Source organism: Oreochromis niloticus, linkage group LG2, assembly GCF_001858045.2.
Source record: "Oreochromis niloticus isolate F11D_XX linkage group LG2, O_niloticus_UMD_NMBU, whole genome shotgun sequence".
NCBI classification, from domain to species: domain Eukaryota; kingdom Metazoa; phylum Chordata; class Actinopteri; order Cichliformes; family Cichlidae; genus Oreochromis; species Oreochromis niloticus.
The window spans coordinates 33893426-33920431 of NC_031966.2; the positions used below are offsets into that span (position 1 = coordinate 33893426).

At 39.2% G+C, this 27006-nt stretch overlaps 1 protein-coding gene across 5 annotated transcripts in view; it reads right to left on the reverse strand.

Moving 5' to 3' along the window:
- il1rapl2 (interleukin 1 receptor accessory protein-like 2) overlaps positions 1–27006 on the reverse strand; it is a 464293-nt gene that overhangs the window by 375242 nt on the left and 62045 nt on the right. For 4 of the 5 annotated variants that reach the window (XM_019346586.2, XM_025898426.1, XM_025898428.1 and 1 more), the window contains exon 2: positions 9094–9199. In XM_019346586.2, the coding sequence (XP_019202131.1) occupies positions 9094–9178 (85 nt within the window). In that variant the 5' untranslated portion in view covers positions 9179–9199. Of the gene's footprint in view, positions 1–9093; positions 9200–13503; positions 13599–27006 lie in introns of those variants that run through there. The other variant, XM_025898423.1, reaches the window with a different exon arrangement.

The following is a 27006-nucleotide window of genomic DNA, read 5'->3' on the forward strand; positions in this document are numbered from 1 at the left end:
TCTTTTCATTTAATCACACCAAAATATGTGAAGCTGAGAAAGTCTGAACATTGAAATGCAGCCTTTCAAACCTTTATCCTGCTGGTGTCGACACTGTCAATACTTCAGATGATTAGTGAATAATTACATTCATTTGTCTGCTAACTGAGATGAAGCTAAAACAGCAATGATATCACAATATTTTGTTACTCGTCCCATAGTTGCGTTGTTCGGCGTCTCGAGCTAACAGCGCTGTTTTTGGCTCTCTTCAGCTCTTATAGTAGAATATGTAATAAATGTTGAATATTGCTCTGGCTCCTGTTCTCTTTGTCTGTCTGCACTCTCCAGAGTGGTGAATAAGTCATTTGATTTTTTTCTGCCTACACAAGTGGCAATGAAATTCACAGTGCTTCTTAAACAACCACACAGGAGAAGATTAGGTTTCTACCAGGCACTGTGATGTGGATGTTACACTCTCCACAGTTCTTTCTAAATTTTCTAAATTGTTTATGCATGTCTTCACAGCTCTGTCCCAGAACAGTCCATTGACGATCTCTATTCCACATTGTAATTGGCACACACACACACAAGACCACATTTCACTGGTTCCTTTGCATTGGCTCCCAGTTAGCCTTAAAACTGATTTGGTCTGTGAGAGGGCCCAGAACAGAGATTTTATTTATTTATTTATTCATTGTTTTGGGCCCCTGATGCCACATTGTATCTTAGCAAACACACCATCTCACATTCACTGCCTCCCTTCCTCACACACACACACACGCACTGTGAAAATGCACATATAACAATAATCAGTAATATCATTAGCGTCATTCAGCTTCTGATGACAATCACAGTCAGACATTTGGGGAACAGACACATCGATTAAAGCCTGTAAACTCGCGCCATCTAGGCATAAAGTCACATAAAGACAACTGTGATGTCTATAAGCATGGAACAAAAGAAGACTCATTTATGTTTGCATATTCAACACATTACAAAGCTGCAATCCCGTTAGCACTGCTGCACTGTTAATAGGACAACAGTTAAAAGTCCAAAACTGATGCCTTCCTTCACCAACACTGGACATTTTCAGGAGCTGTCCAGTCGGCCAAATTGGAGTCTTTCGTGGGTTTTTTCTGGCCAGCAGGCCTTATGTTTGACACCTCTGGTGTGATGTCATGTCAGCTGGACCCCTCCTACTGTGCCTCGTGGGCCTGTAGGATTTCCCCAGTTCACACAGAGGTCTGCTGAGCAGATACTGTAGCTGCTGTATAATAGTGGCCTGCCTCTTCACAACAAAGAAAGCTATTAGATGTCATTCATGTCATCCAATGGTTTGTGCCATTCCTGAAACAAACCCAACGGATTTGTATAACTGGCTGGAACTGAAACAGCAACAATCACATCAACAGCTCACTGAACTTTTTTATTTTCATTTTATTTTTACAGAAACCTACCTGGTATTTTTGTAAATCTTTTATCCATCGAGCATTTTGCTTAAAACGTGGTTATAACTGACTTGATTGCCCTTTGAAGCGAACTGAAGGAGGACTTTTCTGACAACCCATAACCCGTTCTTAATACTGCACAGCTGATGTTTAAAGCATCCATAAATGATTTATTCGCCGCAAATAAGCCCATTCATTTGAGCTAATAAAGCAAATGGGACAATATCAGTAAGTGGTATCGTTTTGTTTTTTTGGCGACGTCTCTTTACATAGAAGTCGCTGTTTTACAGAGTTTGACATTCATCTTCATTGTGCAGCAAAGTCGATCACAGCGAAGTGTGAAAACCAAGTGCGTCAACATTTTAGGGTGGAAAAATTGTCTGCAGCAGAAGTTAAAACTCTGCTCAACTTCAGATGCTTCCAGTGCAAAATCAGCTGCAGAGCAAAGGGCAGCATGTGTTTTGAAGCTGTACAATGCAGATATGTTACACACCAAAGTGAAGTAAGCACCGTCTGTCTCACACACCAGCACACATCTAAAATATCTTTGCTCTGCTTTGCATGCATGGGAGATAATTTGAGATTAGACCATTCTGAGATCTAATCGCTCTTTGATCTCAGCTTTTAGCTGCGTCAGGCGCACATACACACACACACACACACACACACACACACACACACACAAGGGCATTCAGTCACCTCTACACACACAAACAAACATTCACTCACTGCAACACTGCAAAACATCTGTATCTGCACTTCATAAAGGGGCCAGCCATGAAGAGTCTTTAAAGAGTATCATGTAAATGAGAATGGACGTAGAATATAGAGTGTAAGGCATAAACAGTATAAGCAAGGTTTTTTTCTTTCGTGGATTTGACACAGCACTAATTCCAAAATAAGGAAGGTAAGATAAAAATACGTATAGAGTTATAATCGTATTTCCGTTCGCCATCTTGGTTAATAGTTTACCCTTGGTTTGGGGTTTTTTTCCTAAGATAACGTGTGGATGATGAAGAGAGGAGGATGTTAATGATCAGCGTTTGACTTAACACATTAAAGCACATAATGTGTGTTATTGTGTGAGTGTGTTACTGTGTAGACTTTCCTGCTGTGTGTGTGTGTTCTGTGGTTTTGGCTCGTGCTATGTGCAAAATTCTGCTTGAATGAAAACAATGCATGTGATCGCGTGTGTGTTTATGCAGCTGCCTTCATGACTTCCAGGCATTGTTTCCAGCATTGTCATGCCTGTGCAGCAACTGTCGAGCTCATTAGCACTTTCAGCAAAATGGGCTAATCTAAGAAGCACTTCTGCCTGTGTATAAATGCAGTTACTTCAACATCATTAGCTGCACTCTGATACTTCCCTTTACAATTCAGCATGTCTGCTGTGTAAAGGAAAGCAGTCCTGTACCTGAATATGTATTTTTAGAAATAAAAGTGCAGGTAGATGAAAAAGCAAGGTCACTGAAAAGTTGAATATGAAAATGAATCATACATGCGGTACTCGTTCTGGCAGAGCCTCAGGAACAGATCATTTAGAAAGGTAAAGACTTAAAGATATATATATAAAAAAAAGCATTCAAAGTGTTACTAATGAAGGTACTAAAATGCAAAAACATTGCATGGTAACGTAGCTTTTAGGTGAGCTGGTAATTCTTTTCAAAATGTAAAGCATACAGTTTTATAAAATTTTGGATGATGACACAGTTTTTGCAAAGTTCCCTCATTTCACCACCACAATCAATATTTGACTGATTTTGAACTTTGCTTTCAACTTTATTGCAGGTTTTCATTCTGAGATTATCCTCATTTTTATACACAGTCCCAATATTTAATGTATCCATGGATGCATGAACTCATCCATCTATGCATCTGTGCTTAGAGCATTAAATCAGAAAATCTTTGCATTTGCATTTGGTTCATTGTTGTTCTGTTTTGCTGTTTTCATTCTTACAAGTTATAAACATTATTTATACAAATCTTTCTGTTCTCATTACTTTTTTGGGGGTTTGCATTGTTTCACTTCCACTGATGTATACAATAAACTGGCTGTGACTCTATGAAAAGTGCTATATAAGTAACTACATGGCATCGTATACTGTATGTAATTAGCTTGTTTAGATAGTCAGGTTTTGATCCATCCATCTCTGAGTCATAAGGTGCTTATCTTATGAATAGAACATGTGGCATCAAAGGCAAATTTAGTTTGGAACCTCTCAGTTTAATTTTAATTTCAGGTGCTCAGATGAAATCTAGAAAAAAATCGAATTAACAAAACACTAAACCTCTGAAAAATTAATAACTGCGCACGTAACATAATTAAAGCTTGAAACGACTGACTCACCAATTAATATAAACTAGATTTGACATTATAGTTTAAAAAAAATATAAATTATGAAGTTTAATTTATACATAAGATATTTTTTTGGTCTAACTCTAACATATGAAATTATGTAAGATCTTTTTAGGTAACTTTGCGAGTGCATTTACCCCCCAGATTCAGTCATAGTGTTTCTTCATACAGAGCTTTGAAGATGTGCAGCTACATAAAGTCAAACTTTTCAAAGTGAACAGAGCTGTAGACAGAACTTTTATCAGATTTATAGATTTTCATAGCATAGCCTTTCAGATAAATAAGGAATGATTGAATTGTAAGATCAAATACTGAAATGACTGAGGAGCCAGAGCAAAGTGCTGAAATATTTCATCCGTTGATATATTAAATGTACACCGCTTCACAAAGTGCATACACTCTGTACAGCAGAATAAACAAGATTACAAGTGTGAGAAAAGCTTACAAGGGAAGATTTGAATCTGCATGCACACCTCAAGCTGTTAGTAAGTGAAGAGCAGCCCTACAATTACTTTTTTGCCTCATATTCACTTAGCTCCCTTAAACTGTTTTTTAAACAGTCTCATGGTGCGAAATTATTACTGTTTTTTGGTGATTTTATGATGATATCTGTAACAATGTTGCAGATGGCAATGTTGTCATTTTTATTTGACTGCATCGTGGTAGTGCTGTCTCAGTGGTACAGTGTCTAAAATCAGACACAGTTTGTCTGTTTAGCTGTTTGTTATAGTAGTTTTCATTCAGATCAGCATCTTCTTTGATAAAGTTTCTGCAGTTGAAGATATACCTGAATAGTTCTCATCGATATTCATGAATCAGGCCATTTAAAAGCACAGAGGTCAAATACACTCAGCTGACAGCCATAGAAGTTACAGCTAGGGATTCACATTCATTAACCTGCATTGACTCAGCTCCAAGAAGTGCCCAAATGGTTTAGTTTCTTATTACCAAAAACTTCAAATCAACCCCCTTCATGGCGAATGTTGTCATTCAGCCGTGCAATAACCCAAAGAAGTGGCTGTGATTAGAAATTGCTGTGCTGACTCTATGAGACTCAGCAGGCTTTGTGCAAGCTAAGAAAGGAAAACAGTGAAAACGAGTCTAGACTGAGAAAAAAATATATGAATTCTAAATTTGTGTTATTTCTAAACAGGCTTTGTAACAGGATACAAAGAACATCATTTTAAATCTTGGTAGAGCCAAAGTATGTAAGGTTTGTTCCTTCACATGAGGATTCCTTGTTTAGCTTCTCTGTATTTCAGTCTCATTTTCCTCATATTGTATTACAGCTTATTTACTCAGAATTGTAATAATCATTCTTTAAAATGCAGCTTCCATTCAAAGAGTTGGCCATATGAATGGTTGCCAACGTGTTTGAGCTCTCTCGGCGGGCAGAAAGCTGTCCATCAGTCTCTCCTGTACTTTTCTATTTATATAATGTTGGAGTGAAAAATCTTCTTGTCAGCAAATATCAGACCCGCTGAAGCGTTCTCAGCCAAGGACCGAACCTGAGCACCTTGGGCGCTGATGATGCATATACTAGCTGACACCTGACCTCTGAGTGGCAGTCAGGTGTCAGCTTCTGTAGATGAGGATTTAACTGCAGTTCAGTCAGGACCAATATAATCAAAGGATGATTGTTATTTCCAGCTGTAGTGAATTATATTTGGCTTTTATGAGCTCTGAGAGCATCAGCCATCAGAACAGAGCAGGCAGTAACAACATGTATGACACGGCTAAATAATATACAAAGAGGAACTGCAGTGGACTGGGCTGCAGAGTGGCTTGCAGAATTGCAAGAACTGCGTGCAGGCTAAAGTAATTTAAATGTGCACCCTATGTGAGATTTACCAATTCAGTGAGTAGAGATGAATCAGCGGCACCATCAGCTGATTCATGAGAATAATGAGGAGGATTTAATGTCCTGTCATTATGCACAATTAGGCAAGGGTTTCTGTGTAAGGATCACAAAGTCTCACACTGCCATTTTTACATGAATGTGTTGATTTGTATAAAAACAACCTTGAAGTACAGCTTTCTTCAATCACATTCTGTCTCTTCTAATTGCAGCAGGTGCTGCATCAGAGCAATGCAGAGACCGATACAAGGAAACGGTAGTTCCCATCCATATGGTGTCCAGTTATACACACACACAAACAAAAGAGAAACAAAATCTAACAGACTATCTTTGGCCAACTGTAGCGCTCGCCCACATAAATGTCCGCTTGGCTCTGCTCTGATCACATAATTGCTCTGTGCACACCTCTCCCACTCACACACATGCACAGAAGTAGAGCACACATCCAGAGAGCACACACTGAAGCACACTCGGGGAGTTTGTACACACATACTCTTAGACCCTGGATATATACAGCACACACACAGTCACAGTTTGGTATGTCAAGAAGTGGACTATTCACGCGCACACGCTCACATACGTGGCAAACACCAAACAAAGACTACCACCAACTCACCTGCCCACACACAGTCAGCAGGCTGAGGGGCGAGCGTGCCAAAGACAGACGTGGAGAGAAAGGAGAATTTAACTAGTCTTAAAAACATCTTCACCAAGTTTGATTTTCACAAACAAGCAAACGTTGAGAAACTGTGATATTTCTTTTGTTGCTGTTGTCAAAAAATAAATGAATAAATTTTTTTTTATTCCATAAAATTGTATCCAGGAAGAAGCACTTTACGCGGATCTCAGGGTGGGCTGGAAAGCATTTTGGCAAGCATCTTTTCAGGTTAACTCTCAGTGACTGGCTGCCAGCTGCAGGGTCTGTTCTGTGGGTGACCCTGACCTTTGAGCTCCTTTTAGAGAAAGTCAACCTCAGATGAAAAAAGTGGGTAAGGGTGGGGTTGGGGTTTCCCTACAAGCACGAATCTTATTGTGGATACAGTTTTGTCATGTCCTGCATCTTTCTACCCAGATTTCATTTCAGCTTAATCATGTTAAACTATGCAACCAAGGCAAAAATAGCTATTTGATAGTCATATGATTTTTTTGTTTATATAAGTAAATGTTGCGTGCACAGTGTGTAATAATAACAGCACCTCATAAGCCATATGCTTTCACCATGCAGTTCTGTCCTCCACCAGGTATGAAGTCTCCCAGGAAAATGATTGCCACTTTAAAGTGTGTTGCGTGCAATATTCCATCAAGTATAGCAAGCAGACACAAACCACAATTGTGTTACTCTTACAGTGGTTGGGTGAAGTGCTGTAATGCAATTCTCAGATGCTGAGTGTGTGTAATTACAAAGAATCTCTGAAGTATTGTTATGCTTGCCCTCGTATCCCCTTGATTAAAGCACCAGGACCAACACGCTCACTTATAAGCGAGCAAAACAGTGAGACAGGATTACATTAAAGGGGAATCAATTCTAACTGGATTGTTATAATTAGATGACCTGAGTTTGCTAAAAATCGCTGGGTAATTTTCTGTGTTTTTATCACTTTCAGGACCTGGCAGGAGCGTGTGAGAATAAAATTACAGATGCTGTAGGTAATATTTATAATTAAAGATTCCCTGAGTGTAACACCGTAGGTGAAATGTTCCATTCAAGTATGAAGCCAACATGAAAGTGAATCAAAATGCTAAACAGCTCACCTCTAGGTCACACATACAATACTGCAAAAGTCTTGAGTTACTCCTCATTTCTTTATATGTTGCTAGGAAACTTGGAAACATAAATAGAAACATAGTATGGAAGGCAAAAACACAGTTAGTACAGAGTTAGTCTTTTATTCTTCAGCACAGTCTGAACTCTCTCAGGCTGCTTTCTTTAGGGAGTCTTCAGGAATATTTCTCCAGACATTCAAAGCTCTTCTTTGGGTGCTGTTGTTCTGTTCAAGATGATCCCACACAGTATCAATCATTTTGAGGTCCAGGCTCTGGGGAGGCCAATCCATGACTGATAGTGTTCAACTGTGTGTTTTTCAGTCCAGATGTGATTTTACTTTGGGATCATTGATGCATTCCAGATGTTATGGATGCAAAATCTGACCTTACTTTTCTGCATTCAGTTATGACAAAATCTCAAACACCACCAGCTGATATGAATTTACAGATGCCTGCAGACACTCGCTGTTTTGACTGTCTCCTGAGCTCATCTGCAAATATTGATGATAATTTGAACCAAAATGTTCAAACTTGTTAGGACTGATTTTCAGTCCAGTTCCTGTGTAATCTGCCATACCTCAGCTTTTTTCCCCTGTTTTCCTTCCTTAAAAATGGCATTTGGCAGCCACTCTTCCACTGAGGCCATGTCTGATGAAGCTTTAGTGAACAGTAGATGGATCAGTTGAAGGAGCAGATGTATGTCTTTCAGGATCGGGGTCAGGTATTTGCTGGATTTCTTTTTTCTTTGTTTTTTTACTTTCAGATACTGTTCATTTGCTTTAGATAGTTTTAAGACCTGCCACTTGTTTGTCCTCCACTTGTCCAGTTTCCTGAAATTTTTTTAGGAACACACTGGAAAGTGAGGTATGCCAAGTTTTGGGCATTTTTCTTTTATATTCAGCTAAAGAAACAACAAATGCTGTCTAAGAAAAACTTTGAGAAAATCTGGAGAAGTTTTGCTCCATTTTAAAAATGATAAGAGAGTCTGGGGCATTACTCAAGACTTCTGCAAAGCACTGTACCAAGATCACCGAATAGTATCACACAAAACTATTGATGCCATACATCAATATCCCAGTCAAGCTCCTTCTGTCAAGACGATTAACGTGACACAACAAATCGATTATGAATAAAAGACTATCAGCAGATCTGTCATCACCGGGCCTGCCGATACACAAATGAGCACAGCAGCAGTCAGACGGGCTGATCATTACACACCCCCTCAGCAGAAAAAGGGATAGAAATGGAGAGACAGCCATTCTGAGCTTTGAGATAGAGTTTGGAGAGGAGTGTTATCTAAGAAAGGCAGAGGTGGTGATTGTGGATGAGGGGGGAAAAAACTGCAGGAACGAGTGTCCGTTGCATCAACTTAAGAGATGTCAATACATCATAAAGGACGAGAGCAGAGCAGATTGCTGGGGAATATTGAGAGACACCCTATATTTGCCAGCAAAAAAGAGAATAAGAGTGAGGTGGAGTATAATGAGAAAAGACAAGAGGTAGCATTATCGCGAGAAGACTGTAGAGTGCTGGCAGTGAAAGAGGATGGCAGTGAAACAAAGCAAGAAAAACAAAGCAACAATAAGCTCCAAAAATAAAAAGCCTGAAAATGTTCAAGAGAGAAAGGCTCGTTTTCAACAAAGCAGAGTACGCCACATGACAACAAACACCGAGGCTCTTCATCCTACCTGAGTTCCTCTTGGAGATGTACTTGACGTCGTCACAGGCTCCCGAGGCGAGGAGGAGGAGGAAGAGGAGAGATAAAGTCTTCATCTCTCTGTTCTCCACTGGCACCTTTGGGAAACAGGACAGAGACAAAGAGTAAGAGACAGCACAGGAGGCAACATTCTCATTAAAACCCGGCACTAACAAGCACACAGCGTAATTGCAAAGTTACGTAAGGTTTCAGTGTGTTGTGTCCTGTGCTCTGTCATGCTGTAGGATGTCTCAGTTCCTGAAATGCACGTGGAGGACAGGGGACATACTGAAACTGATTTCTGGTTCACAACCAGGAGTATGGAGAAAGACAAGGCGGGAAATAGTATGGAGTATGGAAATAAGAAAAGCCTGCAGTTTTTACAAACAGCCTGCACAAGTGCAAAATCCTAATTTGACGTTAGAAATAGACTGCTGGGATTCACCAAAGCCTTGCAGTGTCTAAAGGTGTGCACGCAGGTATTTTTGCAGCTGGCCTCGAGACATATGTATTGGTGGGCATTTTCACAAATTGTGCAAAATGTTGCTCCTGGTGTGCTGTGCGATACTTGCCACTAGGAGTGTTAATTTGTTTGGAATGAGAGGAACAGAGGCCGTCAGAACAAGTTCATACTTTGTGCAGGAGTAAGACTCAAAGCAGTGAGCACCGTGCTGAGGTTTGGGTTACTGGTTAGTAACCTGCAGGCCAGCATGTTTCTCATCAATAATAGTGGTGTTTTGATCATAATTATACGCAACAATGAATTGAAATCAGCAAGGCCAGTTACAAAAATACAAACATTTCCAGATTTTCAAAATGTTTCCCATCCCGGCATCATCAAAAGCATGTTGGTCACAGGTCGATTCAAGCAAAGGTCAAGAGTCAAATAGTGTTTTTAGATTCATCTGCCACAGAGAGCAACAGTGAAAAGAAATGCTGTTTCTAGTCTACTCTTTCCTCTATGGGCTACATGACAAGATTTTGAATGTATTTAGGTTTAAAGTAACCAAGAAAACGACGTGTGTGGACCAATCAACAGACGGCTGCCCCTTCTGAGCCCGGCTCTGCCAGAGGTTTCTTAAATGTTTTTCCTTTATTGTCCCCAAGTGCATGCTCCAAGGGGGTCGTCTGGTTGTTGGAGTTTCCTCTGTATTATTGTGCGGTCTTTACATTACAATATGAAGAGGCAACTGTGGCTGTGACTGTGGCTGTGAACTGGATGAATGAATTTCTTTATGAAATGTTCTACTGATGAAAAATGATGAAAAATCAATCAAAATATCAGTTTCAAAATACTGAGACTGATTTAGATTTGAACATTGAGATCATTTCAATATTTAATTCTTACATTTCTTTCTTTCTTTTCCCCCCATAAACTGCAGTGCCTACCACATACAGAGTAAATGAGGGTAAGACTGAAATAGAAGATTAGCTAAACCAGCAGTCTTTCTATTGTGCTTTTCATCCATTTGATGCTAGAATTAACTGAATCATGACTGCAGTTTGAAATCACCTGAACAATGAGGCAGCTGCTGAGGAGACAAGTGAATATTGCTGATATGTGTGCGTCACATCATATGAGATCTGAAACCATGGGAACAAATCCAAGTGAACACATAAGATGAAGAGTGTGTGTGTGTGTGTGTGTGTGTGTGTGTGTGTGTGTGTGTGTGTGTGTAAATTAGAAATTCCTCAGCTCTACTTTATTTCAAGGAGTTATTATGATATTACAAAGCCTCTCTAGCATAATTTTGTTTTTTGACTTTAGAAAAGACGAAAGTCTAAAAATGACAACAACATACAATAATTGTTTCTCCCAGCAAACATTTTGACACATTTGTCACACCAAGAAGAGCACAGGTGCATCTAATAATGCTAATGATGGCTACGTTATATGGAGTGTTCCAATAAGCCAGCACAAACACTACCAGGGCAAGCTACTGAAACAGCTAATTGGAGTGGTACCATTATTATGAACACTGGGTGCACCTGTGTTGAACAAGTCAGAGTGGCTGTTCCTGTAACGATGTTGTCTGACTTCTAGTCCAACACTGTACTGCTTGGGGGAACAAATTAATTCAGTTATTCATTTAAAAGTCCAAAATAAACTTAATGAACATTTTAAATTTATGCAAATTTAAACTGTGGTGCTAATAAATAATGAAAGCACCAATTCTCCTAATACCGCACGAATGCAAACTTGTTCTTTATTTTAACATTTTATTTTTTTCTCACTTACAAAGAGCAGCTCAAACTTTAGTGTCCAATTACACTGCATGTTTTAAATTGTTTCATTTTTTTTCCACTACGTGATATATGGTAAAATGGTAAATGGCCTGAGATTCAGCCATTCACCCATTCACACACAGGCAATGGCAAGCTACATTGTAGCCACAGCTGCCCTGGGGCGCACTGACAGAGGCGAGGCTGCCGGACACTGGCGCCACCGGGCCCTCTGACCACCACCAGTAGGCAAACATGGGGTTAGTATCTTGCCCAAGGATATTTGGCATGCAGCCAGGAGGCAGCCTGGGATCGAACCACCGACCTTCTGATTAGTGGCTGACCTACAGCCACCCCACATGTGTTCTATTATGCTTTGTTCATGCTAGAGTCCACAGCACAGCTAAAACTATGGTGACCTTGCACAGAGAACTTGCAATCTCAAGTTCACGGTGACATTTTAAAGTGATTGATACTTGTTACTGCTAAAGTTTAGGACACTGACATAGTCTCTGCTGTCTGTATACCAATATAATCATCTGTATACTTATTTGTACATAATCTGTTCATAAGTATTTTCACCTTTTATATTACCCTTATCTGTATATAATCTGCTCCTACAGCACTTAGTGCTCTTGCACTTCTGATGTAATGCAATCTGTATTTCGTTACCCATATTTATACATGTGTAATGACGATAAAGTTGAATCCTAATCTTAATCTTAATCCTAATTTGTGGTTTTCTATTTAAAAACATTCAACTCATAACGTTAAAACTTACATGCACATGTGAGGAACAGACCAAGCAGGACTTATGGAATAAATCTGTCTCTTCCTGACCTTGTTAGGGTGAAGAAGAGGCAGCATAGCCTGATGAAAAATAGTTTGGAAGGTTATGTTCTATTATAACAGAGAAGCTAAATTGAGATGCTGTCTTCAGGTAAAGACAGAGAAGAGAAGGCATGCACTGACAAGTGAGAAGTATTTGTGAGTTTTTCCTGATAAAGAAAAAACATAGAAAGAAAGAGACGAGGAATCCCACTGGCATCAAGGTATTACACTGTTGAGACATAAACTTCAACAAACAGTTGTAGGATAGCTTTTACCTTTGCCTTCCAGAGGAGGAAGATTAGAGAATCAGCTACACAAAAAACCTGAAGCTACTCAGTCCTGCTAAAGGACAGTTCAGCAAACAAAACTATCGCCTAACTGAGACAACATTTCAAGAGTTTGTTATAATATCTAAAGATGACAAACCATAAAATATATTCTGAAATTCATGACCAACAGCACTCTGCTCATTTTACATTTAGGCATCACATTATTATTGTTTACACTTCATGTCATTACAACAAGATATGGATATAAAAGATGTTGAAGACTTTTACATCACCAACACGTGGACATCATAGCATTAACAGTATGGAAGAGTAAACTATGACAGCTTTTTTACTCTGAAAAACAGAAGCACCACTTTTAATATGAGACATATAAATGAATTAATTACTCATAGTTTAGGAATGCAAAATAGGCCCAGTGTTAAACCCACGCTTTGGATTTTGTGTTTTTAGTCTTTGACAAGTTTAAACCTAAAAGGCAACATTATGACAAAGTGATTAGGCATTATTTTCTACGGTGTTATCAACATTATAAACCTACATCAAAATCCACACAAACTTAAATAAGTCCTGTAAGTGCTGGGTGTAACACTCGTGACCTGAGAAATCCAGCACTGAGTCCTAGAGGAGTATTGGAATAATGATGAATGTTGCTTAAAAATGATGCTAATCTTAAATTTTCAAAATATCTGGGCAATTCCCCCTGGGTTGTACAGCCTATTATATTTTGTGTTAATACCACATTAAACTTCAGAGTAGGGACGCTAATATCAATAACACAGTCTATACTGATAAATAAGTAAATACTGGAAAATAGATTTATGCAATTAGATGAAAAACTTTTTGTTTGTTTATTCGTTTATCTTTTTATTTTGCATACTCTGATTGCAAGCTACACACCTCATCACTAGTTGCTTCACTTTAGTTTACTTTGCAGTCACTACTTTCACTTTTTTTCCATCACACCTTCCAATGTTTATATGCCGTCCACACATAATAACACTGCAAGGTCAAAGTTCTGTTTTATGTTATATTAATACATCTTTCTTTGTTTGAGTTACCTGGAGGGTTGGCTTCTCCTTCCTGGTTGGCGAAAGGTGTGACAAAGGGCTGGGGGATCTGAAGTACTGCTGACAGCCTCATTGGACTAAACCACATCCCTGATTAGCTGGGGGGGTGTTTCAAGTTTGTTTACGTAGTTTACGGGTCATAAGCCGCTACTTTTTCCCCACACTGTGAACACTGCGGCTTATACTGACGTGCGGCTAATGCATATTTTTTTCATGCGGCCAAAAACATTTTGCCTGGTAACAGTAGACCAATAAAATTGATAAGCAGTATATATACGGTATATCTTTTTACCGGTTGTTAAGAGATGTTGTAATGTTGTTTGTGCACTGTTCCGTAAAAAAACCATAAGCAACATAATTTGTGTGTTACCGATACGTACGTATACTGAAAGGTAGCCGTGTTACAGGCGCTGTTCGGGGAAAAACAGCATTTGCAGTATGTATTTTTGTATGTTACCATAACGTTTATGTTACCTTACGGATTAAATTAAACGTTAAAAATCCTCAACTGTAATATTTCTGTGTAAATATCTCATATTACAAGTGAAACGCATACGGCTTAAAATCCGGTGCGGCCTGTAGTCCGAGATTTACGGTAATTGTTTTGTCCCCTTTGTGTGTCATTTAGGTTTCCTTATTTCAGAAGGTCAGTTTGTCTTCTGTTTGTCTGAGGTTTTGTTAGTTGTTATTTTGAGTTTACTTTATTGAGCTGATCTCTTTTATCGGTCTGCCTGTTTAAGTTTTTGGCTTCGTTAATTATCTTTCATATTTTGGGGTCAATAAAACCCCATTGTTGAGTTAAACACCTGTGTCCTCTATGCCTTACTGCTTGGTCCCTGACAAACACCATGTCCAGCTTTTCTGTATATAGTCATGTCGTAGATTTGGGAGAAAACACAAAATGGATTTCTATTTTAACAATCATCAACTTCATATATTCATATTTACACACGCAGTGTGTGTGTGTGTGTGTGTGTGTGTGGCATTAATAGCCTTTCAGTTCCTGGTAAACTTGAGGTGGACATCACATTTCTGACTTTTGGAGTACCAGTGGGGTACCTGGGGGCAAAATGCTTTCACACCATTGTATCTACGAGGAGGCTGAAGGGTAGCACTGTATTAATAAAGAATTACAAACAACAAATATTATCCAATTTATTGATTGATTGATTTCCAGTTTGTAGTCCATCAGGCTTTGATCAAGAAGTTCAAAATTTAGAAACTGCTGTTTTAATCTTATCGTGCACAATTTCATAAGTTGATGCCTTGCTTACCCCAGAAGGTACACGTCATTTTCTTGTTTTCCCTTACATATGCGTTAAGCTAACCTTCTTTGACTCATAGAGGGTGCAGTCTTCTCCTAACACTCCTTTTCTCACGTACCCAACCCCCCAATCGCCAAACACTGAGCTCTCCATCACGCATGCACACACACACACACACACACACACACCCACACACACACACACACACACACAGCCTCGCATCCCATACATACGCCAAGGTCAATTTCTGTCTCTCTGCTCTTTCACACATGAACCCTGACACATTTGTTCAGGCAGGAAGGCGGCAGCTCGTTTTCAGGTCTGATCCATCATGCAAGCACATCACTGGAAGCTGATGCCATGCATGTGTGCACAGTAGCAAGGATAAGAAGAAGGTAAGGGTATTTAAACAAAGCCCTAATGATCAAGAAAACAATTAGACCATAAATAAGCAAATGAAAAGACAGAGAGGGATAGAAAAAAAGAAACTGTTAAAAAAAAGTTGTCATCAGCGATGGGTTAAGGTGAATGTGAGCTCTATTAATGCACAAACAGAGAGGAGAGGGTGCAGCGCAGAACAAACACTATTAAAGCATTACTCGTATCTTTCATCCTCTCTGTCGCTTCGCTTTTCTGTCTGTCTCTCTCTGATAATGATATCCGAACACGGGAGCCCGGGGAGCTCTCAGCAGGGTCAGTGTGTGTGTATAATGCAGAGGCACACATTGCACGGCACTCAGGCAGGTCGCATATTAAAGTGCTTTTGTGGGGATAAAACGTGTGCGATAGATGTGTTTAACTTTCAACCCAGAGGTCCCAAAAACATACTGCTATCAATATAGAGCCCATATTCTGTTTGCTTAAAGGTGATGCCTGCAAAACCAAGAGGGCTGTCATTATAATGATCTCATCCAGACAAGATTTTGTCCATTTTTTGTGTGTTTGTCTAACTGTAAACAACATGCAAATCCTAATTAACTTAAAAGTACTGGATGGACAGGCATGAAAATACACACAAACACACCGCAGACCTCCACCCCTAAGCCCAGCCCACATACACGCACACGTACACTGATAAGAGGTTATTCTTGTCCCAAACAGGCTAGTGTTAAGCCATTAGGCCGCTTCAGCCACACATCCAATATTAAAGACAGCCTGCAGCTCTATTCTGTCACACTCTCTCTCTCTCCCAAACTGCATGAGTCATGCTGTTTGGTTACAGAGGCAGTCTGTGTTTTACATGGAAACATAAGCCGCCTCGTCATCATTACGAAAGATTTGATATCCGTCCTTTTAATCTCTGCTAGAGGAGGTGTAATTGGTTTCAGTCTGGAGTCTGTTACACTTTTTTTCAGGGTTTTTCTTTCATACAGCTTCCAAAAAATTCTTATAATACGAGAAAATAATTGCATGTGTGAAAGAAAACATTCTACAGCAATCACACAAAACACACTAGAACATAATATATATATATTTTTTACATGTTCTTTGTCTTTGTGTCAAGTACCCATTTCACCAAAGTGTTCTTGAGCAAAGCGGTTTATTCTGTGACACAAAAGCGTTTCAGCTGTTGAGTGTGACCTCAACTCAGATGGAAATTTTGTGGCAGTCCTGAAATCACTGAAAACAGGAACGGCACAAAGAAACAAAAGGAATGTGAATAAATGTGAAGACAGAACAAGCCAATGACTCACCACTGTTATTGCGTTCCAGCCATGAATGTTAGTATAGATCTGCAGATCAGATCTGGTTCTTTTAAAGAAACTGATGTTGTTGTTTTGTTTGCACGCTAAACCAGATTTGCACTGACTTTTAAGCCATTTCCCATTTAATAACAACTGCAGCCACTCTGACTGGAGTTTTAGTTCCTTCATATAATAGTGCTTTTTTTTAAGTCTAGTGATAGCCCCATAAAAGCTAATAATGAATATAACCTTTTTTTTTGTGGCAAGCCCATAAAATATTGGATATGTGCTGTAAGCCATTTAAAACGTTATGTCCACAATCAGTTCACATTATTGCAGCAGGAACGTGGAGACTGCCAGCACAGATTTTGCTTTTCATTTGAAATTTCACTGCAGTGTATTTAAAACCTCAGTGTTTGAATGCAGAATAAACTTTTATATTTGACTGAGAGTTGCATTTTATGAGCACATCAGGTGTCGGTGTCTTTTTTAGCCAGGATTCCCATGAAATGTACAGCTTTAGGACGACTTGCAGGTTCACCTAATTTGTGTCATGAAGGTAGAATCTCGGTCTATGAGCCCAGGATGACCTAACCTTCATGCTAAGAACCATCACTGGTTACTGGAGTTGGACTGATGACTAACTATAGCCCTAAGAAAAAAAAAAACTGCAGTGGAAGAGTTTGCAATTTCCAAGGAGGAAGAAGTCATTTAAGGTCAGGAGCAGGAAGCATTTTGGTCAATATGTGGAAAGTGCGCCAACTCATTCCAGCAGCTCCAGATGTTAAAACTGGGAGGCTATCTAGCATCCATTCAGAACTGGCACTAGGCCTGTAGCCCATCCCAGCTGTCATTTGTTGAGAGGTGGATCCGTCATAGAACCAACACATGGAGACAGACAATCATTCATGGTTACATTTATGGCCAAATTCCTGCCTACAGCCAAGTTAGGGTTAACAGCTAACCTAACAAGCATGTATTTGGATTGATGGACTCTGATGTTTTTTATATTCTCCGAGCATGAGAGAACACAAACTGGAGATCAAAAGGTCTCAGCCAGCCAGGTGAGGCCACAGTGATAACCACTGCAGCCTAAGTGCCACTCTCATCCAAAGCCATGGGAGCAAATTGTCTTGTCACTGTCTGTCACTACATGCTGTCATGGAAGGCAAATGAATACAAATTTGTTTCCTTTTAATTGCTATCGCGACTCTTACCAACAATGTAGCATTTGAAATACCAAAGATAAATCGATTTCCTAACAGAACAGAAACTCTGAGCGGTCTGAGGCAAAGAGCTGAGCAGAATAGATCCAAAATGATAAACATTAGCTTTTCATGATGACGCGTGCTTAGATGGTGTAAACTGAAGTTGTAATATTTAAATGCATGTCAAAAACTATTTGATTATAATTAAAGCCGTGATTGGAGCAGGGCCCATGAAAACATGATGCTGTCATTATGTTAATGTGATGAAAAGTTTAATTATATTACAACTACTGCTTATCATAATTATAAACATATACTTCACACAAGTTTTTACATTCACTACGCTTCTCTATATACATACACTCACTCACAAACTGCATTCATTTTCAAGCGCTACATGGAGCTAGAAATGAACCACAGTCTCCACAGAGCCAGCTCAGGTACTGCTTCTGACCACCATCTGCCACTCACAAATGCTTTTAGGATACATTCTAGTCGACAAACTCTCCACATCCATTCAACTGCAGCGGGATGAGGCGTGAAAGGTATGACCGTTCCATCTGCAGTCCCTAATTTGAGAGATGTGGTGCACAGTCATCAAGCCCCGTGCAATTATGCACGCCTCTTCTAATGTGAGTACCTTGATTAAATCTTGCACAAGCAGCACTAGGCTCTGACACACACAAAAAGCACAGGAACATCTGTGGCTTGTGTGTGCTGCAAGCTGGTTGTTTATAACTCGGCAAGCTTTTTCTAAACTTAGAACTTAGAACAGGATAAAATTAACAGATGGACCCCAAAGATTTTATGCACATAACTCAGCATGCTGGTATGTCATCAGTACTTCAGTACACTTTTGACCGCTAGTTTTAAAGACTAGTCAGACTTACGTATTTAAATAGTGGTTCAGAATATGTGGACCAGCTTTGTATAATCACACTACAGCAATCTGGTGATATTCTTTTAAATCAAACAGAGTTTTAATAATTACACTGAATGACTTTTCTTTCAAATTAAACCATTTTTTAAAATTAAATACATTTTATAAATTCTTTCTTAAAGCCCGCAACTTTTGGTGTATTACTGCCATCAAGTGAATCACCACAATGATGTTATGTTGGACAAATATGTATCAGTAATTGTGTGTAATACAAAACCAAAATCCACTCATTACTCTACAGCACCAGCAGTGGTCAAAAACTCTGCAGGCTGCCTTAAAAAATGTAAAATCTACACCAGCTCTCTGTTTACCAGCCTCTGTAGACAGACCATAGATGGCATGTTGTCATCTGTGGTCATCAATACCAAAAACTACGATAATATATACCATTGTCTTGAACTAAATGCAGGACATATCCAATGTTAGTGATGTAAAGAACTACCTAAAAAATAGATCCAGAATGTTAACCTGAATGGCAGTTTGTTAGTTTCCAAACCCACATAAATATGATCACTTTTCTTCTTGGGACAAAAATAGATTGAGCTCCTTGAAGTGCCCTCTTAGAAAAAAAGCTTTAAAAGGATAAAGACAGGACACATCTGGTCAGCAACAACGTAGCACAGTGTAGCACAGCTGTGCTAATCAGCCCTGATGTAAGCCAAGAAAACATTTCCCACATCATTACCCCACCAGCAGCCTGTACGTTTGACAGCAGGAGGGTTGGAATCATTCACACAGTTTAGGCCAGTTTCTAACCCCATCATCAGCTACAGTACATGTAGCTACAGGAAGACCATGCAGCCCGTTCCAGTCTGTTCTCGATGGATGAGGATCGTTTAGTCGTCTGTATCAAACTAACAGGACCAGAGGCCGGCATCATGTTTTACTGCTGGAACCTGTTCGCTTCGAAGTCTGACAGCTGCAGTTTTTGCTCATCACTGTTGGGTTGTTTTATTTGTACTCTCTCGCTCTTGTCACTCTCTCTACTTTATCAGCATAGCAAGTTGTGCCCTCAGGCCTGCAAATGCTTATCACGCCAGTCCCTGGAAATTCCAAACATTACAGAGCAAGAATGGCAGCTGTTTCTGATATCCTCACACTGGCATGTCTGACACCAGAAACGGCCTTCAGAATCAGGGAAGTCACATTCCTTAGTAAATTAAACTTCTCACTCTGATGGAGGGGCAGAGGACGTAACTGGCCATCGATGGTTTATAGAAGGAAAAACCTGGTTTAAGTGTGGTTGATTTTATCACAGAGGGAATTATGTAGATGAGGGTGAGGCTGCTGGTGAATGCATTGGTAGATCTATGAAGAACCTTGCAGCACACCCTACCTGTCTGTGATTTCTGTCCCACCTGCTATCTGCCAGAAATCTGCCAGTTTTTGCAGATTAGATTTGCCAGGGTGACGCCGTTCTTTACGGCGCACCTGCTGTAATCTGCAAGGACACTGTCTTACTGTAAAATATGACAGTAAACTGTTACTCAGCTTGTTTTTGGGGGGTGTTTTTTCTCTGATTCACCTGACATAAACATAAAATGAAAATGCTTTCAAATTGTCAGGTTTTTATTGGTCTGTTAAATAAAAGCTGCAGTAAACATCCTTTGTGAGTCCATTTGCATTTAAATCAGCAGCCGTTCTCTTCGGCTGTTTCAGCGTCTTCACTCTGTTCATGTACGGTAACTTCAGCCTAAGTCCGTGATGGTGAAAGGCTCTGTGGGGGTAGGTCTCTTTGACTCTGACTGGATGACTGAGCTGATTGTCCACCACTTAATGACCCTTCTCTGGATTCAGACCACAAAATTCATCTGTATCTAAAATGCATCTGAAACCAAAGAGCTGAATGGTCAAAGTAAGTCACATATAATGCAAAGGTGGAAAAGGTTAGATCATACAAATGCTTTTTTTCTGTGATCACCTCTGATGAGAATTTAATGTGAAATCTGAGATTATTTGTTAAGCAGATGCAAAAGAGAATTCACTTCCTCTGCAAACTCCTTTTCTGTCAGTTCTGTCATCCTCTCTCACTTTTATCAATCTTTTATTAAGTCTCCTGAGCTTTTGTTTTGTTGTTGAGCTGCTGGTTCCACAGCCTTACAGTTAAAAGCAGTCTGATCTGCATTGTTAAAACATGTTCTAAGATCATCAGAGGAAAGCGAAAAGATATGAATTCTTTTTGCAACCAACAAATCCCCCAGAAATCACCAAGTATTCTAACTTCCTTCAGACATCCTGCTGCCATTAGGATGTCACCATGTCGTACCTTCTTTTTAACTATTTTTTTATTTAGTTATTTTTAATAATTCCCTCTCTACTTTAACTACAAGCTGTATAGAAAGTATTCAGGACTGAACTTTATCTTCTTGACCTGTTATTATTTGATCTTATCATTTGCCAATACATGTGCATGTTCAGACTGTTAGGAAGTTTATTCCACATTTAGATTTATTTTAAATTGAACTTACTTGTTTGTTCCTTGTGTTTGCTGCTGTGTTTTGGGTACAAAAAGCTGCTTCAAAGAAATTGCCCCAAGTGAAATTGATGAAGTTCTTTGTTCTTCTGTACTGTATATCGTATTGTCATGATGCAGAATGCATTCGGGACTGATCAGAGACCTCTTTGATGGTATTGCATGAATATAAACTTCAAAAGTGCCAAAAACTCGCGTATCACAAAGCACCCCTGTGAAAAACCATGTCTCAAACATTCAAGTGTTAATGAAAACAAAGACTGGGAGCTGTAAGTGTCAGTTTTAAATGTTCTAAACATCATCATTGCCATTGCTTTAAGTAGCCAACTGGGCAATACTAAATCACTGATTTGACATTTTTGCAAAGCATGTACTTCATATAAAATTACTGTTATTAGTAACAAGTGACTGGACTTTGCACTGTACATGACAGCTATGTAGTCTATGTTCTTTCCCTTTAAATAAAAATGCACATCTGCTTGTAAACTAATCCTTTTGAGCCACTGAGAATAAAAAACAACTTTCCAACCAGAGGTCAGAGTCTCATGAATGAATGAATGATACGATGAATAAACTCCACATTTGGATATTAGTTACTTTTTTGCATATGTAACTACTACAGGACATTTTGTAATTTAAATTGGTGAATAAATTGCGTTGGGAGTAACTCGAGATCTTTATGAATCGATTCCAACTGACTCTTGCCTACAATTTATGTAAAGATGAGGCTCAATCCACTTCTCATGGTTATTAATACGAGGCTGATGGTACCAGAGGAGGCAGCTGCCTTCTAGTCAACACACTGGGAACAAGAGTCTCCTGTGGCGGCCAGTTTTGGTGGGAAAGGGACACTTAATAATAAATTAGTATAAATATTTACAAATTATTTGAGTGGGGAAGCAAAGCAGAGTTTTTGTTTTGTCTGAGAAATTTTAGAAATGCAAAAAAAAATAAATAAATAAATAAATAAAAAAAATGTCTGTTGTGATGCCTGATCGTGTAAGGCTGCAGGACAGAAACGCATACGCCCGAATGCACGCACCCACACATGCACAGCACAGGGTGTGTGCTAATGAATGCAGCACCACCTGTTCAGTGAATGATCTAATTGCTCTCAGCAGATCCCCATTTCCTCACTATTGCGCTGTTTAACAGCACCATTTAGCAGGTAAGAAAGGTTGCTGCAGAGAGGCACCCTCACCATCACACCACCGATTTACCATTTAGCAGCACCTCCCATCGCATCAGAGAGCACCGGCTGCTCTTTCACACGGGGTAGGAAGTACGTGGAGAAGAAATGTAGATAAAGGAAACTAAAAAGGTACGAGGGAAAATAAAATATATCAAAGAAAATAGGGCGAAGGTGGATGCACAGGCAAGCTACATGCAGCATGAGAACGAAGCTCCATAAATGACATTTTACTTGAAAAATATTTCTCGATGTTCGATATTTTTCTTATCAATACATTTCAAAAAATCAGCATGACAAGAATTGTTGGTGTATTCAACCTGGACTGATTTACGATAGAGCTGCATTGTGGAAAACTATGAGGAAAAAAACATGTTAATGATGTAATGGAGATGAAGAATTTGGATACACAAAAACATACTTGTTAGTAAAATCTATAGGATAAAAAAAACATAAAGTTAATTGTGTCACTGTGCTATGTGAAGTTAAGTATACTTCTTGTCGAGCTTGTAGCACCACGTTTACAACAAAAACTTGAAGTAATCATTTTCTGTACGATTTCATCAGTCTCTTGCATCACTGTGGAAGAACTCTGTCCCACTCTTCTTTAGGGTGTTGCTTTAGCTCATTCAGGTTTCTGGGCATTTATTTAAGCACAGTTCTCTATATTGGAGTTGCGTTGAAGTCCGGACTTTGACTAAGCCACTGCAACACGTTGTGTCTCCTCTTTTTTTAGCCATTCTGCTGTAGATTTGCTGCTGTGCTTGGGATCATTTTCTTATTACAGAACTGAATTTGAGCCAAGCTTTAGCTGTGGGACAGATGGCCTCACATTTGTCTTCAGAATATTTTGGTATAAAGAGTAGTTCACGGTCGAGCCAATGACTCCGAGGTGTCCAGGTCCCGTGGCTGCAAAACAAGCCCAAATCATCATCCATAAACCACTATGCTTGATAGCTGGTATGAGGTGCCACTGTGAATTATGGCTAAACATCTTGTCTGTCCGAAGGAGATTGTTCCAGAAGTCTTGCAGTTTGTTCAGATTCGTCTATGCAAAACAAAGCTGTGCTGCCACGTTCTTTTTAGAATGAAAAGGCTTTTTTATCTGGCAACCCTTCCAAACAAGACAAACTTGATAAACAAACCAGTCCTTTTCTAATTTTACTATCTTGAACTGTAACAGTTACCATGCTAACTGAGGCCTGTGGAGTCTGGGAGAGCTCCTGAACTAAATGCTCCAGACCAGCAAACTCCTGAAAGTTCTGCTATTATAGAGGTGCTCACATTTACTGATTACCAGTTAATTAAATGTGTTTGATTGTCAGCATCTGGCTGCTACTTACCATCTTAATTTCTTTGGAAGCAGTAAGGCTGTGCTGAGGCTGATCTACGCTGTGAATACTTTCCTTTTCACATGCATGTGTGCTACCGCTGCACTATACAGTGCTAAAATCAGTTGAACTTAATTAACATATCAGTGTTCATGTCCCTAGTTTCTTGGGCAACTCAAGGCTCCTCATTAAGGCCAGGAGATGACAATATCTGCTGCTATTTCAGCTACCTGGGATACCGGATAAACACGCTGCTCTCTAGTGCCAGAGTATATTCTATATTCTCCAGCCTCCTGGCTGTTTGAGTTCAGTACAAAGGCCTTGACACACACACATTTTCAGGTTTCAGCTAAGAAAGCATTTAAAAAATGGATGGTTGACTAAAGATGGATAATTGGTAACATTTACATTCCTGAAATATGATGAGTGATGCAACAGTGGGACAATTAGGGGCTACATTAGTCAGGTTCAGCAGCGGGGTGTTATTTTACAGGCACATCAATTCCTTTTTTCTAATGTGTGACTTGGGAGGAGGGTCTGTAGAACGTAAAATGACAGAAATAAGTAGTTATTGTCATGGTACCTTCCCTGAAATAGCACCAGGCCACGACAGGCTTCTTCATGTACACAAATACCACCGGACCTGTCCAAGACTGTAGGAATAACATGCTGCTGCTCCTTGCTAACCTTCCCTGATAACTTTGACATTTGGATATTTGACATTTTTCACTTTATACTCAAACTGAAAGCAGACATCGCCCTTTGTATGCAGGGTGTCTTGTCATCATGGATCAAAAACAATTCATAGCGCGATTTCCAAAATGCAGAGTTGTTCTAATATTTGGCATATAAATTTAGCATTTTCTGTCAGCATGTAGATCTTTGCCAATATTTGTCATTACTGCCTGTCTACTGCTTTTTTAAAGAAACATGTTAAAAGATACCAAGTTATAAAAAAAAATATCCTCTCACTTCTAAGACATGAAAATGTTGCTTTGGGAAGGTGCTGCAGTATTTCCCCAGTGTGGCTATTACCAGATTCTTCCTTCAAAGTGAAAACCAGGTTGACACACTGACAGCACATAAAAACATACAAATCAGGATACCCAGCATCCTTCCATGTTTTGACATAAAACGTCTCAGCAAAATGCCAATGATCATGGAAATGCCAAACAGTGTTGCCATGAAGTCAAGGAAAAACGCCATGTGTTTATCACATGTACACATACTGCAGAGAGTATACAGGATCCTGTATACTCTCTTATACAGAAGCACAGCATATATTTTCAGTGCAAGTGTTTTGATGTTAACACGAAGTGCCTCTTTACAGCGTTCTTGTTCCGACAACATGGTTTATGTAGAGCTGTGGGGTCATGTGTTCAGCGAAAAGTATTTGGCTGTGAATAACTGTGGCTGCCTTATGTAAATATCTCATATCCATATTGTAATTATGCCATCAATCAGAGCCAAGCTGGGATCAGAGTGATACAATATGGGCTGTCAAAGCCGAATGCAGCCCCCCTCTCTCTGGCTCGGTCTCTCATTTCATCTTCAATATTTTCATCGTCCATTTTTCCCTCCTACTGTCTTTCTCTCTCCAGGAAACCATGCACTCTCCTTTTATCCCTATTTTTCTTCCACGGGTCACATCACTACATCCAGAAAAAAAAATAATTACCAACAGTGTAAAAAGTCAGTATAATAGTAATAGTAAGCAATAACACAGAAGACCACTTCACTCCATTACTGACTATCAGTACACTTTTTTTTTCCAGTGCACTTTTCTTCCACCAGTTCAAAATGAACTTTTAAACAATTATTTGAAAATCTGAACTTCAGAATATTTACACTTTAAAAGTTATTAAATGAAACTCAAGCTAAAAAGTCTAATACAGTCTAGATTAAAATGTTTATAGTAAAATATATAAAATGTAACCATAAACGCATTGGTAATATTACATCTATTCAATTCAGTTCAATTCAATTTTATTTATACAGCACCAAATCGCAACAACAGTCGCCTCAAGGCGCTTTATACTGTAAGGTAGACCCTACAATAATACATACAGAGGAAAACCCAACAATCATATGACCCCCTATGAGCAAGCACTTTGGCGACAGTGGGAAGGAAAAACTCCTTTTTAACAGGAAGAAACCTCCGGCAGAACCAGGCTGAGGGAGGGGTGGGGCCATCTGCTGCGACCAGCAGGTGGCCATCTAATAATTTAATATTATAATAGTTGTTAGTTAGTTATATTAAATAGTTATAGTTATTAGTAGTAGTTATAATAGTGATAATGCTCTCTCACGTGTGCATATAAAAAGATGTTTAATCCATTTGTAGTCTTCAGATGTCACATTAAAAGCCTGGCCAATAAGGTCTCTTTCTGTGTCAATGAGACTTTTATTGTGAAATAACTGTGCAAGGGAATGTTAAGTTTTCATATAGTAGTAATTAAAGGTCGATTGCAAACATTTGGAATAAACACGATGAAGAGAAGAAAGAAAGAAAAATGATAAATATTGATTAGATTTACAGATTGATTTAGAATGAAACAATTTACACTACATTAAAGATTTTTTTTTGTAGTATTTTGAGAACCTTTCTCCAACCCAACCTCCTCCATATCTCTCTCCTTCTCTCTCTAGATACTTGCTGTCAGGTTGGAAGTAGGGTGCTGTCTGCCTGTCCGCCCACACAAAGCACCAGCCACGCTGATTCGACCCACCACTGACAATCACACACACATGCATACACGCTACACACATCATACAAAGGAACAGGCAAGGAAACACACTTTAAGCACAGATACAGTCTTCTGAAAACACTGTATGAATATACAGGAGACACAGCCAGTGCTGTGTTTGTGTAGGCAGATGTGAAGCATCTGCCATAAAAGAAATCAGAGATCAAAGGGGTTTCTCTCTTAAAAGCTGAAAGCCTTGTATACTGTATGTGTGCCAGCTGATTTTTCTTAGCCTCAGATATAAGTTTCAGACATTCCAAAACTTGTACTGGAATTCTTGTTTTAAAAAAACCTCCCACAACAGCTATGTGTGGCTTTTACCCTAGTTAGCTTATTCTTGAATGTATGTTGTTTGATATCAATGTGCAATTCGTTTTTTGGTTTTTTTTTGTTCCTTTCACTTCATGAGGGATATACATAAAGTGCCCCCTTCCTTTTTTCAGATTTTGTCTCAGATCATTAAACAAATTTCAATATTAGACAAAGATAACCTGAGTAAATATAAAATACAGTTTTAAAATTAAGTTATTTCTAAACCGAACAACTGTTCCTGCGACTCTTGGCAGCAAGAACTGCAGTCAAGTGTTTGTGATAACTGACACGTTGCTGTGGAGGAACTTTTAACCACCCTTCTTTGCAAATTTATTGTAATTCAG